Below are 13,752 nucleotides of genomic sequence, written 5' to 3'. Positions count from 1 at the left end.
GGTTCGATTCCGGCTCGACTAGACCTCCACTGCAAACCACTAACGCAGTGAACCAGAAACATGCTAAAAATTTGCTTTTGGGGAGGTCTCAAAAAAGCATAATAACACTGAGGTCAAAGAATTCCTCTTAGACAAATCACCCAGGCCACTCAGACTCTTGGGCACGCTCAGTTCGAAAGAAACCTATAAAACCAATTGAGCAGAAGAAATATTTGTAACCAAACAGATTTTTCCCCTGCCGGTAGGAGCTCCAGGTTCCTTTGAGGATCGCGTACAGCGGCTCTACATATTAGGATCTCCTGCTCAGGTTTCTCAAGAATGACATTTATGCATGTGACCTAGATGGGGGGAGGAGATGTAGCAGGAGGCCAAGGCAGGGGGCGTAAAATGGGCCGGAATGCACGAACACGGAGCGCGCAGACAAATAGCGCCCACACGTCCTGCGTATGCAAACACGCCACGACCGCCTGTGAAGTGTCCCTGTTTTTCAGCGCTGATAAATCAAAAGATAAAAGCAGTCATTCTCCAGAGGTGCCAGTGGTGAAGCCTCCTTCTGACATGATAAGTATACAGTGGGCAGAAGAATCTCTCTCCCTCTCTCCTCGCGCGCACAACCCCCCCCCCCCCTTTTTTTTTACTGCCTGTTGTCAGTCAGTTTGCTTCCCCCCCACCCCACTTGCGACCACTTTATAAAGATGTAATCTTTGAAGAAAGCAAAGACGGGGGGCGGTGAGGGGGAGGGGGGGTTCTGAATGCAAGGCGACCGTGAAGGGGGCTTTGTCTACCCCCTCTTAATTTATTTATTTACAATGGCACCGTGGAGCAGCAACACAGGGGAAATCAATAGTCCCGCGTCCTCTGGGGGAAACGATGGAGACATGGACACGCTAGTAACACATACACACATACACACGGAGTTAACCCAACCAGACGCCTGTGTCCTCTGTGTTTGATTACATTGCTACTCTCACCCCCGTGAGCAGGGTGTGTGTGTGTGTACGTGTGTGTGTGTGTGTGTGTTAGTGTGTAAAAGACAGTGGGGAATGGGGTGGGCAGCACAACAAGGATCTTAGGGAAAGGTTCGGCATGCTGACAGAACACACAGACATATAGACAGACAGAGGGAGAAGTGGTGTGTGGGAGAAGGGGGGGGGGGAGGGGGGGTCACATCTGCTGATCTCCTGCTGATCCCCCGTACCACCACAATGAATCACCCAGGCACACCCAGGCTTGGGTATACCAAGTTCAGTATCAGTTACCAACTGAGTCACCAAAACACCTGTACCTCCCACCCCCTCTATCCCTCCCAGGCAGGTACTGGAGCCAGGCCCTTTGACAGGCCTCAGAGAAGACATTAAATATGGAACAGCTTCCCTGCATGTCCAGGCACCAGGCTGGGATTACCTTAGTTAAACAAACACAAGACAACCTATCATATGACATAGCCCACCTAGGCGCCCATCCGCCTACACCTAGACAGTGACACACCACACACTCACAAACACACACACGGAGAGAAAAGAGAGAAACAACACACTCAAAGATAAGACTCTAACTATCACTCTTATCATCATCATGTGTGTTCCCCAGTCTTTCAGCATACTAACATATTGCCTCAATGCAAACAGGCTGTGTTTTGTATTGTTTTCTTTTTACTCTCTCAGAGTTACAATGACTAAGCCAGCAAGAATGTGTACCTTATGTGTTCCCTTAAAGGCATACACACACAAGCCCTTTCCCCCCCTCTGTTCTAAACAGTCCATGCTGTTTGCCTTGGTAAAGTCCTCAAGCCAAACCCAGCATGAGCACAAGTTGATTTTCTATACAGTAGTACATGGTCCTCTCACCCAAACAAACCCAGGTAGGAAACCCTTTGAGTGAGCCCAGTCCTCTTAAACTACTTTCCCTGTTGGACTGGCCTTGCCGCTACAAAGATTCTAACGTTTAGAAATTTCTCCCAGGCAGGCAGGAGAGGAGGGGGTCGGGGGAGGGTTCAGTATAACACAGTACAGTACAGACAGACAGACCCCCCCCACACACACACAAACAAACAAACAGACAAACAAACAGAAACACCCACACACCCCCACAAAAACAAACAGACACACCCACACACACAAACAAACATACACACACACACACACACACACACAAACAGACAGACACACACAGACACACAGACAGACCGACTCGGGGCTAGCCACAACCGCTTATCAGTATATCCATGTGTTGTGTTGGACGTTTCACACGTCTGTCTGAAGCACGGCGAGCTGTCGCCTGAGGCTCCTCTTCTGAGCTTCCCGCGGAGCAGACACAAGATCTGCAAACACCAAACCCATCAACACACGGTATCACTAAGGCCATACTGCAGCCAACCAAGCAGGAGTAATCGGTCAGCCAGCGCTGTTAACAGCCTCTGATAAGGTCCAGAGAGGAGAGGGGGAGGCCAGAGAAGGGCGGATCCTATTCAGGGAAGGTTCATAAAAGCCCAGACTGGAAGGAAGGGTGGAATAGAGAGACAGAGAGGGATAAGCTGTGTGAGGGGAGCTATGCGTCCCAGCCTCCCAGAGCTCCCCTCCAGGGTCTTAGGGAGAGCTTGCTGTTGTGCTTGTACACTTGACATTTCTGTGACATTCCCCATCTCCCCGCCCCATCCCTCCGCTCCACACAGCGATGGATATCCCTCTGACAGGGCCTCGCCAGGCACCCCTGCCCCATCTCCACACAGACAAAAATACTGGCAGCCCCTGTACACACATCCAGGATGCAGGTAGGGTTTTACCGTTAACCGGTAACCTGGCTTACCCAGACCAGACTACTAAAAGCATCTGTAACTATCTACTCTGCCCAGATTCCATTCCACTGGTGGGTTGTGTGAGTCATAACCCATTCAGATACTCAGCCCACATGTACCAGCCTGATGTGGAAGCTTCTAGAAGGCATAGAGTACTGTGTTCGAGCACACAGTCTTTCCCCTTTCATTAATTGTAATTAAAGAAAAGGTTGGTCTGTATTACCATGCCGTGGTCGGCCCTGAAAGGAACATCTTGGCAAAAACAAGGCAATTATGTACACAGGAGGAAAGTGCAGGAGGGGAATAAGCCTCTTCTTTCGAGAAAGCAAGGAAGTCTCCCTTGTTTGTCAAAGTGAGCACCCGGAGCAATGTCAGGCTATCCTAGCTACTCATTGAGAGCCACTGAGCCACTACCACTAAGCCTGTATAAGTCACTATGCCGCCTCACATTAGCTCACTTCTTTTTACACGGTCTATCTCTCCGCCTTACCTTTATCTTCACCCTTAATACCGTAAGGCTCTCCCAGAGAACGCACGTACCTTGACCTCGACTCGGACCTCTGCAAGAGCCTGAGCTGCATATGAACTAGTCCTAAATGACCTCTCTCTGCATTTTCTTTAGTCCAATATTATGAAAACCAAAGATGTGGAGCTCTACAACGGGCTGGAAGTGTACACCAAAATCTGATAAAACACCAACCAATCTTGAGGCGAAGCTTTACGTTCCAACCGTCAACTCTGCATGGCCTTGCTTATGCAACACGTAGAGTAGGAAGCCACGCACAAAAGACGTTGCATTCGACGGAGCAGAGCAGGCATCTATGTACCTTTGATTGGTACCACTGAGACTATGCAGCAAAAGTCTTCAACATTTAGATAGAGAGAGAGAGGGAGAGATAGCGAGAGAGAGCAAGAGAGGGAGAGAGAGAAAGAGAGAGAGAAAGAGAGAGAAAGAGAGAGACTTCAGACTCCTAACATACACCCAGCCTCCCTCAAGCTCCACAGAGTGTAATCGTCTAGACAAAACAAACAAACAGGGGCGATAGGAGCCTATTTGGCGCTTGCTGTGCCACTGATGTCACCCTTTTAGCCAGTCATCAAGATGAAGAACATCCACAATGCTTTATATAACCAGAAACCCTGGACAAACAACAAACCAACAACAGTCTTGTTATTCACTGTCTGCACCAATAACCAACTCTGTTTATGTACCATCAGATGAATGAGATTACCTCAAACACAAGCCTCTGTCTCACTGGAACCAACTTTAAATTATACCGGTTACAACACAGGTATAACATGACACAAAATATGATAAATGTTATATTAGGGAGTCGGGTGGCTGAGTGGTGAGGGAAGCGGGCTAGTAATCAGAAGGTTGCCAGTTCGATTCCCGTCCGTGCCAAATGACCTTGTGTCCTTGGGCAAGGCACTTCACGGGGAGAATGTCCCTGTACTTACTGTAAGTCGCTCTGGATAAGAGCGTCTGCTAAATGACTAAATGTAAATATTAAACCCATTTAATCCCATGGACCATTTAATCTACCCATTGCGGTTAATTAAACTGTATTTGGCGGAGTAACTTGAACCTTACCTTAAGACCACATGGAACAGCATTATGCAAGTATCTTCAATCCCCCAAAACAGATTAGATCTAAAGGAAAGCTCGCTATGATAAACAGAAAGGAAATGTTTTCACTGGACTGTTGACAATCCTCAAGCATAATGGAAATGAAGGAAAAACACAGAAGGGATTCATGGGATTGATCCCTGGGACAAAAAAAAAGCATTATTGCAGTGTTTGAGGGTCTGCAACCCACCTCGCTGGGTCAAGAAACACAACTGACCATAAACTCACAGTAAAAATCCCCTTACACAAACACTTTCAAATACCCCAGTTATTAGATAATGAATCTACCCTGAAACCAAAGAAAAAACGACCACAAACCAATTTAATTTTCGAGCAGCCGATCAATGCGAACTGTGTAAAAACCCAGCAAACCTAAAGAGGGTAGTAGTATGCACTGCCCAAGTCTGTGTGAGGCTGATTCGTCTCTCATGACCTCCCCAACCGAGGTAGGGGGGAGCTAAGACACCCCCAGGCAGCTCTTACCTTTCTGACAGTGGTTGGAGGTCCAGCAGCGGTAGCTGTAGTTGTCGTTAAAGCTGGTCTGGGTGCACTGAGGGGAGTCCTCCATGATGCCTGGACACAGATCCCCACACTCCTTGGACTGCTTGTTCCCCGCAATGAAGTTGTTGAACTCGGCGTCCATGATGAGCGACCAGTCCACTGAGTCCAGGTAGCAGAGCTCGGGGTTCTTCTCGATCCTGATGGCTCCCCGGGTGATGTTCCTCAGGTTGTACAGGCCGATGTCCTTCAGGCTGGTCATCTCGAAGATCACCAGGGCGTAGTTGTAGAAGAGGGTGCGACCCCGGATGACGTTGAGGTTGGGGAAGAGGGTGCTGAGGCTGTCCAGGCCGGACACCCTGAACAGGAGCAGGTAGCCAGTGATGACCCGCAGCTTGGGGAAACTGAGCGTGCGGAAGTGCTCCTGGTTGAGGTTGTTGGTCTTGTCGGAGATGAGGAGGATCTGCAGGTAGCCCTCCACCACCGTGCAGTTATCCAGGCGCTTCAACTCGTTGATGTCATTCCGGATGTCAATACTCGGACCACAGACTGGAGGACAGGGAGAGATGCATTATTAACAGTGTTATCCCCTGCACATTTAACATGATCCCTATTGTCATATGTTATGGTGCCAAGGTATTCCATTTATCTGTTTGTATTGAATTTACATTTACATTTAGTCATTTAGCAGACGCTCTTATCCAGAGCGACTTACAGTAAGTACAGGGACATTCCCCCGAGGCAAGTAGGGTGAAGTGCCTTGCCCAAGGACACAACGTCAGTTGGCATGACCAGGAATCGAACTGGCAACCTTCGGATTACTAGCCCGATTCCCTCACCGCTCTGCCACCTGACTCCCTTCTACCATATCAATCGACTATTTTATGAAGGGATCAAGCTGTTCCAGACACAGTGTGGGAAACAATATAAGGAACACGAGGAACCAAGTCCAGCCCCATAAACAGGGCTGAATCTAATTTTGTTGAAGATCCTATCTAGACTCATTGCTTATAAAGGACTTCTTGTGTTATGCTCTACTATTGGGAAGATTGTTTGTTCTCTCCATATACAAAAGCTTATTGTTGCTTTTGTTCGTGGTTGTGACTATCACTCCCCACCAGCTTCCTTCTCTTCATGTCTTCTGGAATGATGGGTCAAAGTGACATGACAGAATGTGGCAGACATTCTTACTGTGTCAACAGAGAGACACAGACAGGCAGGGCCATCTAGGGTGAGTCAGCCTGTTCCACTGAACAGGCTGACTCAAAGGCATGGGCCCATTTTTTGAGACATTCTTAGGCCATACTGTTGGTGAGATCTTGTGGTCACAGGACCTGTCCATAAGTGTTACTTCACCATCTCAGATAACCCCTGTGTTTAAAAAGTACGTCCAAGACACTGAAATCAGCACCAGAGTATGGAACATCTTCACACACGAACACACACATACACATTTTGGATTTTACTGCGGGAGTATCATCTCTGCTCTTCATTGCAAAAGCACCACTGGAAATAAAAAGAAGCTGCAATGCAAGTCTATTCTGACTCATCTAATCAATGGCAAAGATGCCTCTATAAGTCTTTATGCAGTCATAGACTCTCAAATCGAGTTTACAATTCCATAATGAAAACTTTACTTTAGTAAATAAAGCAAATGGACATCCCACCAACATGCATTATATTAGTTTATAAAATCATACTAAAGAAATTCCGGCAGTGACACACTGCCACCAACCACCAAGAGGTTTGAAATGTACCTAGTAAAGATGGAGCAATGGAAAAATTGCTTGAGATATTGCTTGAGATATGAGGTCCTTTGGCTAAACCTGTTATGTTCTTACAGAAGCTTAGGTCACACTTGCAGTGAGATGCACTGTTATGGGGCTCGTCCAACCACAAAAACTACTGTAGCAGTTTGAGGTCCTCCACCTATGTCTGTAATCTGTCTCAAACAAAAGCTCAAGACAAACTGCTTAAAAAGATAATACACTGCTTTCAAACTGAGCATTTAGCTAAATTGGGCAACAACAAAAGCTTAAAATGACTTTGATTGGATCCAAATATTTTTTCGGTTGTGGAGGTAACGGTATCATTCTAAAAATACAATCCCTATTTTCCTAAGACTGTCATTCATGTGTCACATACACAAGCGCCCACTAGTTATCATCAAGGTGCTTCTGAGAGAAAGACTAAATGTCACCCCACTTTAAAAGCAAAGACCCTGCTTGAAGTTCTTTGTTAAAAATGGGAGCCCCAAAAAAGGAGCTTGTGGTTTCTGCATTTCATGAGCTCCTGTCAGACTGATGCACTCCTCTAAATTTAGAACGGAAATGATTACTCTTCTAGAAAATACTATTTGCTTTCCCCTATCGACATTAACGCCCCGGGGCTCCACTTGGGAGCCACGGAGCTGCATGTCCTCTTTGTTTCATTGAGAATTTTCTCCCAGCTCCTCCAGCAGCCAGTGAGAGGGAGGAGGGGTGAAGCAACTCACACACAAAGACTAATTTGTTTGTTAGTAAAGAGAAACTCTAGGCTTCACTTCCCGTTGGAAGCATTAATAAAATGAAGGGAGTCTGGCATGAGACGGGACACGAAAGGGGGGGGGGGGGGGGGTTGGGGGGTAAGGGTCAGTGTGGTAGTGGTGGGTGGGTAGGGGGGATGAGATAAGGTTTCTACCAACAGTGACTATGTGAAGCCTCACTATCGCTGTAAAACCTCTGGTGATAAAATTAAACAAAGCAACACATTGTGAGGTACTTCTCTTTGCTATTGATAAAATAAAAAACGAAAGTCAAAATAGCACACAAGGGAACTGAAATAAACAAAGGACAAAAAAACCCACTTCTATTGTTATTGTCTTCCTTCCTTCTAGTCAGTTGCCATATTAAATACTACTAATTTACTACATTTAATTTGAACTCGGCTAAGCCACCAGGTGTTCGATGGAGATGAAGACGGTTTGACTCTCCCTATTTTACAGTCTACCAATGATTTATCATCACATTTTGAAATTAGTTTGTAAAAAGAGAACACAACAAATCCTTTGTCACTCTAGATCAATGGGTGTATCTAAGCAGCTGTGTGAAGGCCCTGTCCACACAATGAGGCGGGCACACACTGAGGGCTCCAGGCCTGTCCCTCGGTGCTCTTCACACTGCTGCGTAAACACACATATCAGCAGGGCGTAATGGGATCCTGCATCTCATGTTTATGATTGATAAACCTTGCCCTGGCCCTCCACAGGAATGTCATCCCCATAAGCACATACACACACACACACAAAGAGACAAAAACACACACAAAGACAAATACACACACAGAGACAAATAGACACAAAAACACACACAAGGTACGAACCAGTGATCTTAATGACCCTGGCCAGGTGAAATCAAGCCATGAGGATTGCACAGCAAAACACTTCCCCACTACAAAGTAAGTGAAAGTGGTAAACAGTATTCATGAAATGCTAAATGCCCCTTGATCCCTTGGTAAAATATAAAAGCCAGATCGGTATCTCGAGTTGATTATTAGAGGTTACTGTTACAATTTAACAGTCAAGTTTGAGAGAGCATTCTGGGAAAGGGCATAATTGTATCATTTTCCGGACTTCCTGCTAACTCCAGGAAGGCTGTTATGGAAAGGAAGTCCCATCCTGCATCTCAAGTGTAATGTGATGGAGTGAAGCACTAACGCTGGTCCTGATTGGATTAAACAGCCCACTAGTTCCTGCGTATCAGAAAGCATTACAGCCGTCTCCTGTGTGCATAACGGAAATATACTATTAACACATAATCAAAAACCTATGTTTACTTTTCACATGGTTTATTGTTGCTGCGTACCATTTACAAGTTCTAGACAAGGGGGCAGGTGTCCCTTACAGCCTCTCACACCTGCCACCTCGACTGGACCTAATCCGTCACATGTTGGAAGTCATCTGACTAGTATTCTGGAGAACCACACTTCAGAGACATAGGCTCAGATATCATAGCCCAGTTACACCACACTCTCACCTTCCTTACCTTATATACTCACTCCCTCCTTCTCTCCCCCCCCCCCCCTCTCGCTCGCATGTGAACCTGTGCACAGTCAAATAGCTTGCGTACATCAAACCTCCTACACACTCTCTACCAATGATAAACACAAACAACCTGCTCACTATGACAGTTCATAGTCCAACTGGATGATTATAAACACAAGCGTAAACAAATGCAAGGACACATGGACTGGACCTCCAACAGACTAATAACATGTTCTAACAAGAGGGTTTCTCTCATGAAATCAATGAGTTTTCCTGTTCAATTTGGATTTGTCCGCTGGATAATGCACATCCTGTCATTGACACAGTGCATGTCATTTATTAGAAGAGCTAACATTTGCAGTTATCTTGCAAATTGTACAGCGTTCCATGGGTCATTAAAGCTTCAGCCTGTAATGATGTATGTGGGGCCGGCCAGAGCCTGCATATGAGCAAATGATCTGACAACCCACTTTAAATACGTGTTTAATTAAGCATTGTAAACCTCAGCTGGCAGCCCGGAGGAGCCCTAGGTTAACATTTGACTGCACTCTTGCAAACTAGCACAGTGACACACTTTCCTCTCAGAACATGGACCACGCCGGTGACTCAGGCAGCCACGTTGTGCCCCTGCTGCACTGCTAGCAAGGCAAAGGACACACACACACAGAACCTTACACACTCCCTTGCTTGGGGTTGACAGACGAGAAGACGCTGCACCCCCCACCCCCTCTTTTCTCCTCCTCGTGGATGGCTGGGGGATGGGCAGAGCGTGGCAAGACCACACACTCCTAGTCACGAGTCAGAGAGGGGGCCTTGCTGAGCCTCAGAGAGTCTGTGTGTGAGTCACTCGCCCCAGTCACAAGTAAGGCATGTGGGCCACAGAGCTCCCGTCTGGTGGATCCCAACCTGACCGTCTGTTTTACCCCCTCTTCTGTGTTAACCTGGCGACAGATCCTGCCGTAACGATTTGTAGGAGCAATGGATCTCATCATAAGGAAAACAGTCACATCAGTATGCCTGCTTTGAAAAAGGGTGGGGGCTAAACGAGCCAGTGATTCAGAGGTGGCTAGACAGGCCGTTCTAACCAGAGAAGCTAAATGGTAAACGATGATGAATAGAGATAGGAGAATAATAACTCATTTCAAGGCCAATATGCCTTTCAGACATGGATATGACATTAAAAACAATGTTTTCCTTTCTGAATCCCACACAAAGCTTTTTCTCTGCTCTGAGTTAGGTGAGTAGAAGTGTGAGTCATGCTTGCTAAAAGAGGTACTTCAGAGGCTGCTCTGGTGAGTGTATGTGTGTGTAAAGCCTCTGCTAGGCCTGGGATTTGATATGAGAATACATTTGCTGCCAGGCTGTCCAGAAACAGATCATGTGAACAGCACAGACCAATAAAAAAACGTTCCCAAACTCTCCACTATTCCAATCAACAAAACCATGTCTGTTTCTCTCATGAGTCTATAGAACATTATATTCCCAAACACACTCTCTTTCTCTCACTCTCTCTCTCTCTCTCACTGTGCATATGTAAGGGAGAGAGAATCATGGAGTCTTGTTTTCTCCTTGGGAGCAATGGAAACTTTACGGTGGTGAGAGTTAAAAGTGAACTTAATTATGTTTTATTACCAAGGACACATTTACAATTGCACTTGATGCAAAGTATACAAGAGCAACAGTCATAGAGCTAAGCTTGTTTTAAGAGAAATAACTGTTTGTACTCTATTAAGACTCACATTTGAAACCATTTATGTTATTTTCAATAAGTCATTGGGTCATGGTATCAACCTCTATTCCATAAAAAGGTTATTTTCAAGCTCTGAGGTTAATTGGGTTTTATTTACGTTTACATTTAGCAGACGCTCTTATCCAGAGCGACTTACAGTAAGTACATTCCCCCAAGGCAAGTAGGGTTAAGTGCCTTGCCCAAGGACACAACGTCATTTTGGCACAGCCGGGAATCAAACCAGCGGCCTTCTGATTACTAGCCCGATTCTTTAACCGCTCAGCCACCTGACTCACCTTATTGCTGAGTGATATGGTAAATACATTGCAAATAGATGTATATTTCACTAATAACATCTATCCTGCCTCTTTATTACTTCATCAGGGCTTCATGTCCAGTGAAGAGGTTGGTGGTGGTGAGATGAAAACCGCCACCTCAGACTGGAAAGTGTGGGTCAAAACCAGAACCCACACCCACGCCCCCTGCAGGGTCCCTCAAGCTCAGTGGGGGGGCTGAGAACGTCTCACCATGATTCATAGAGGGGGCTATACTGGTCTGACTACTAGTCAAAAGACATTAATTTAGTTTCACATGATAAAAGAGGTTGCCCTACCTCTTTCATTGGAAGACTACAAAAATATAAAAAGAACACAACAGCCATCCAAAAGAGAGATATTTCAACAGTAAAGTATGTAAAGTAAGCCTATACAATAGATCTCCCGCATGCTTAAATAGGCTGCATCTTTGCTTAGCCCAGTGGTTCTCTTTCACGTGTTGGAGCAGGGAAACGTCTAAAACATGCAGGTCAGGGAGGCCCGAGGACCTAAAATATTTTACTTTTTTTGGACAATAGACAGACTCCCCCTTAACATGCAATTCGGGTATCTATAGTTGATTCTTCAGGAGACATGATTCATTAACTGTTAGAGCTGTTCACCCCACCACAGGCGTTTAGCCTTGGAGATTCCACTAAGCAGATTAACAACAGTCAAATCAAACACGATCAAAATGAGCTGCTGAGTACATATTTCTAATGCCTGCAACTGGGTAGTCTACGCACTTCGAAAAGTGCCACGACAAGCTGCCAAACGTACAACACAATCAATACAGGAGAATTGGTTACTCGCATGCTCCTACAAAACTGGAACGACTCTACTGTTATGATAAACGCGTGGGCCTAAATGTTGCTGGATACCAATGACAATTTTAATACATTAATTGTAGGCCTATTGCAACACTGAGGAAAAAAAATACGACTAACACGAAAGAAATTCGTTACCACTGCATGTAGCCTACATTAGTCTATTTAACAATAATAATAATAGCCTGCTGTTTAAATGCAATCTAGGTAAGATACTAGGCTATAGGTGACGGTCCCCATACATTGTATTTCAGAGAAGGCTACTAAACATTAAGACTATCTTGCGACAGTAGCCAATACTTTCTGTTTGCCAATAGCTTACATTCGGAGCGTGAAATTGTTGCGACTGATCGTGCATCACTACCACTACGAAATGCAAAATGGCCACATGGTCGTAGTAACCTTCAACTATAGGCTACGGAATATCCCTGGTTCCGTTGCATGAAAGCACTATAATTGTTTCAATGCTACGGCAGTTAGGCTACTATTCCCAAGTATACGGCATACGGGCGCTTCCTGTTATCTAGGCTAGATTATTGAGGGTAAGAGGCACATCATATCAGAAACCTGATCAGATCACAATATAGCATAGGCTACCATTCGACACTTTATGTTAATAGGCTATATATTAACAATAGCCTATTATAAAAGCTATGTTTAACTACGTTATGACAAGTCTAAACATATTTTAAGATAGCATATCCTATAGTGCAGGCCTTTGTAAACCTACAAGAAAAAAAAACTTTTAAAGACTTTAATAGCCTGTCAGCATTTTATTGTGTGGTTCAAGTGCCTAATTGTTTTGGGACAATTAAAATAGGCCTATACCGTAGTTACTCTAAACTACATAGCTGTAACAAAAGTTGTAATCTAACTTCATATAAAATGTTATGTCTGTTCAGAGGTTGGAGAACGGTTCAATACATTGTAAACAAAATACAGATGAAAGTGAATGGAAAATTAAGAATAATCGAATAGCCTATTATTACTACATTACGATGTAACTTACTCTCTCCATTTCCAGACCATATGAAGAGCGTGGAGACAGACAGCATCAGACCCCAAAACAAGGTCGAACTATCCCTCTCTGTCCTAGATCTCATTCCTGTAAATTGTTCACTCCTCTAAAAATCAAAGAATTTGATTCCAGAATTCAAATGAGTGCGGAACAGAGAACTTGCCACCTGGCTCACAAAATGTTGGTAAGAACAAAAACATGAGGTCCGGTCAAATAGATTCGTTTAAAGGTCGACACATCGGTGTTTGGATGATTCCTCTTGTTTAAATCTTACAAATCAAGCAGTGTGTTATGTGCATTAAAACCTCACAGTCAATAAATTAAAACAGTTCGTTATTCTTGCCAAACACACAATGACTTTAGGATGGCTGGCAAGGCATTGGAGCCACAGATTTTACTCGAGAGATGATAGTAATCCGCATCCTCAGTCTCCATCTCTTGAAACATCAGTAATGATGCGTCCTTTTATGTCTGGCAAATAATGAAGCGATTATCCAAAATGTGGACCAAGATTATTTCCAGTCTAAATATTTTTTCTTTTGTGGTTGGTGTCCTTTTGAATAATATGAATCAAAAGGAGAAAATACGTCCACGGGGTGGTGGCTGGGATGAGAAATGAATGGGAATGTTACTCCATTCGCTCTCTCCAGGACGAAACCGGTAGGAAGAAACAGTTTCACCGATTTCACCCTATTTTCACCCGTAAATGCTGCCTATCTTAGCCGTTTGCGCAGCAGACGGGTCCGCAGCTAAAAAAGACTTGTGCCACGCAAGAGAAACGGATCTCGAGCTTGATGGGGCTTCGGTTGGGTGGAGTAGCCTACGGTTTACTCGTAACAAAATCCACCGGTGTGACATGTAAGACGTTTATCGGTTGTAAAGATGTATTTCTATCCTTTAGCCACGATGGCCCCAAAAGCG

At 45.0% G+C, this 13,752-nt stretch overlaps 1 protein-coding gene across 1 annotated transcript in view; it reads right to left on the bottom strand.

Annotated features, from left to right (window-relative positions):
- igf1ra (insulin-like growth factor 1a receptor) overlaps nt 1–13,752 on the bottom strand; it is a 69,043-nt gene extending 55,291 nt beyond the window's left edge. The window contains exons 1-2 of the mRNA XM_067233883.1: nt 12,823–13,752; nt 4,908–5,471 (exon numbers count right to left, since the gene is read on the bottom strand). Of these exons, the coding sequence (XP_067089984.1) occupies nt 4,908–5,471; nt 12,823–12,916 (658 nt within the window). The 5' untranslated portion in view covers nt 12,917–13,752. The remainder of the gene's footprint in view (nt 1–4,907; nt 5,472–12,822) is intronic.

Source organism: Osmerus mordax, chromosome 4 (assembly GCF_038355195.1).
Source record: "Osmerus mordax isolate fOsmMor3 chromosome 4, fOsmMor3.pri, whole genome shotgun sequence".
Lineage (NCBI taxonomy): Eukaryota > Metazoa > Chordata > Actinopteri > Osmeriformes > Osmeridae > Osmerus > Osmerus mordax.
Note: the sequence above shows the minus strand (reverse complement) of the source record. Positions and strands in the feature narration are given on the sequence as shown.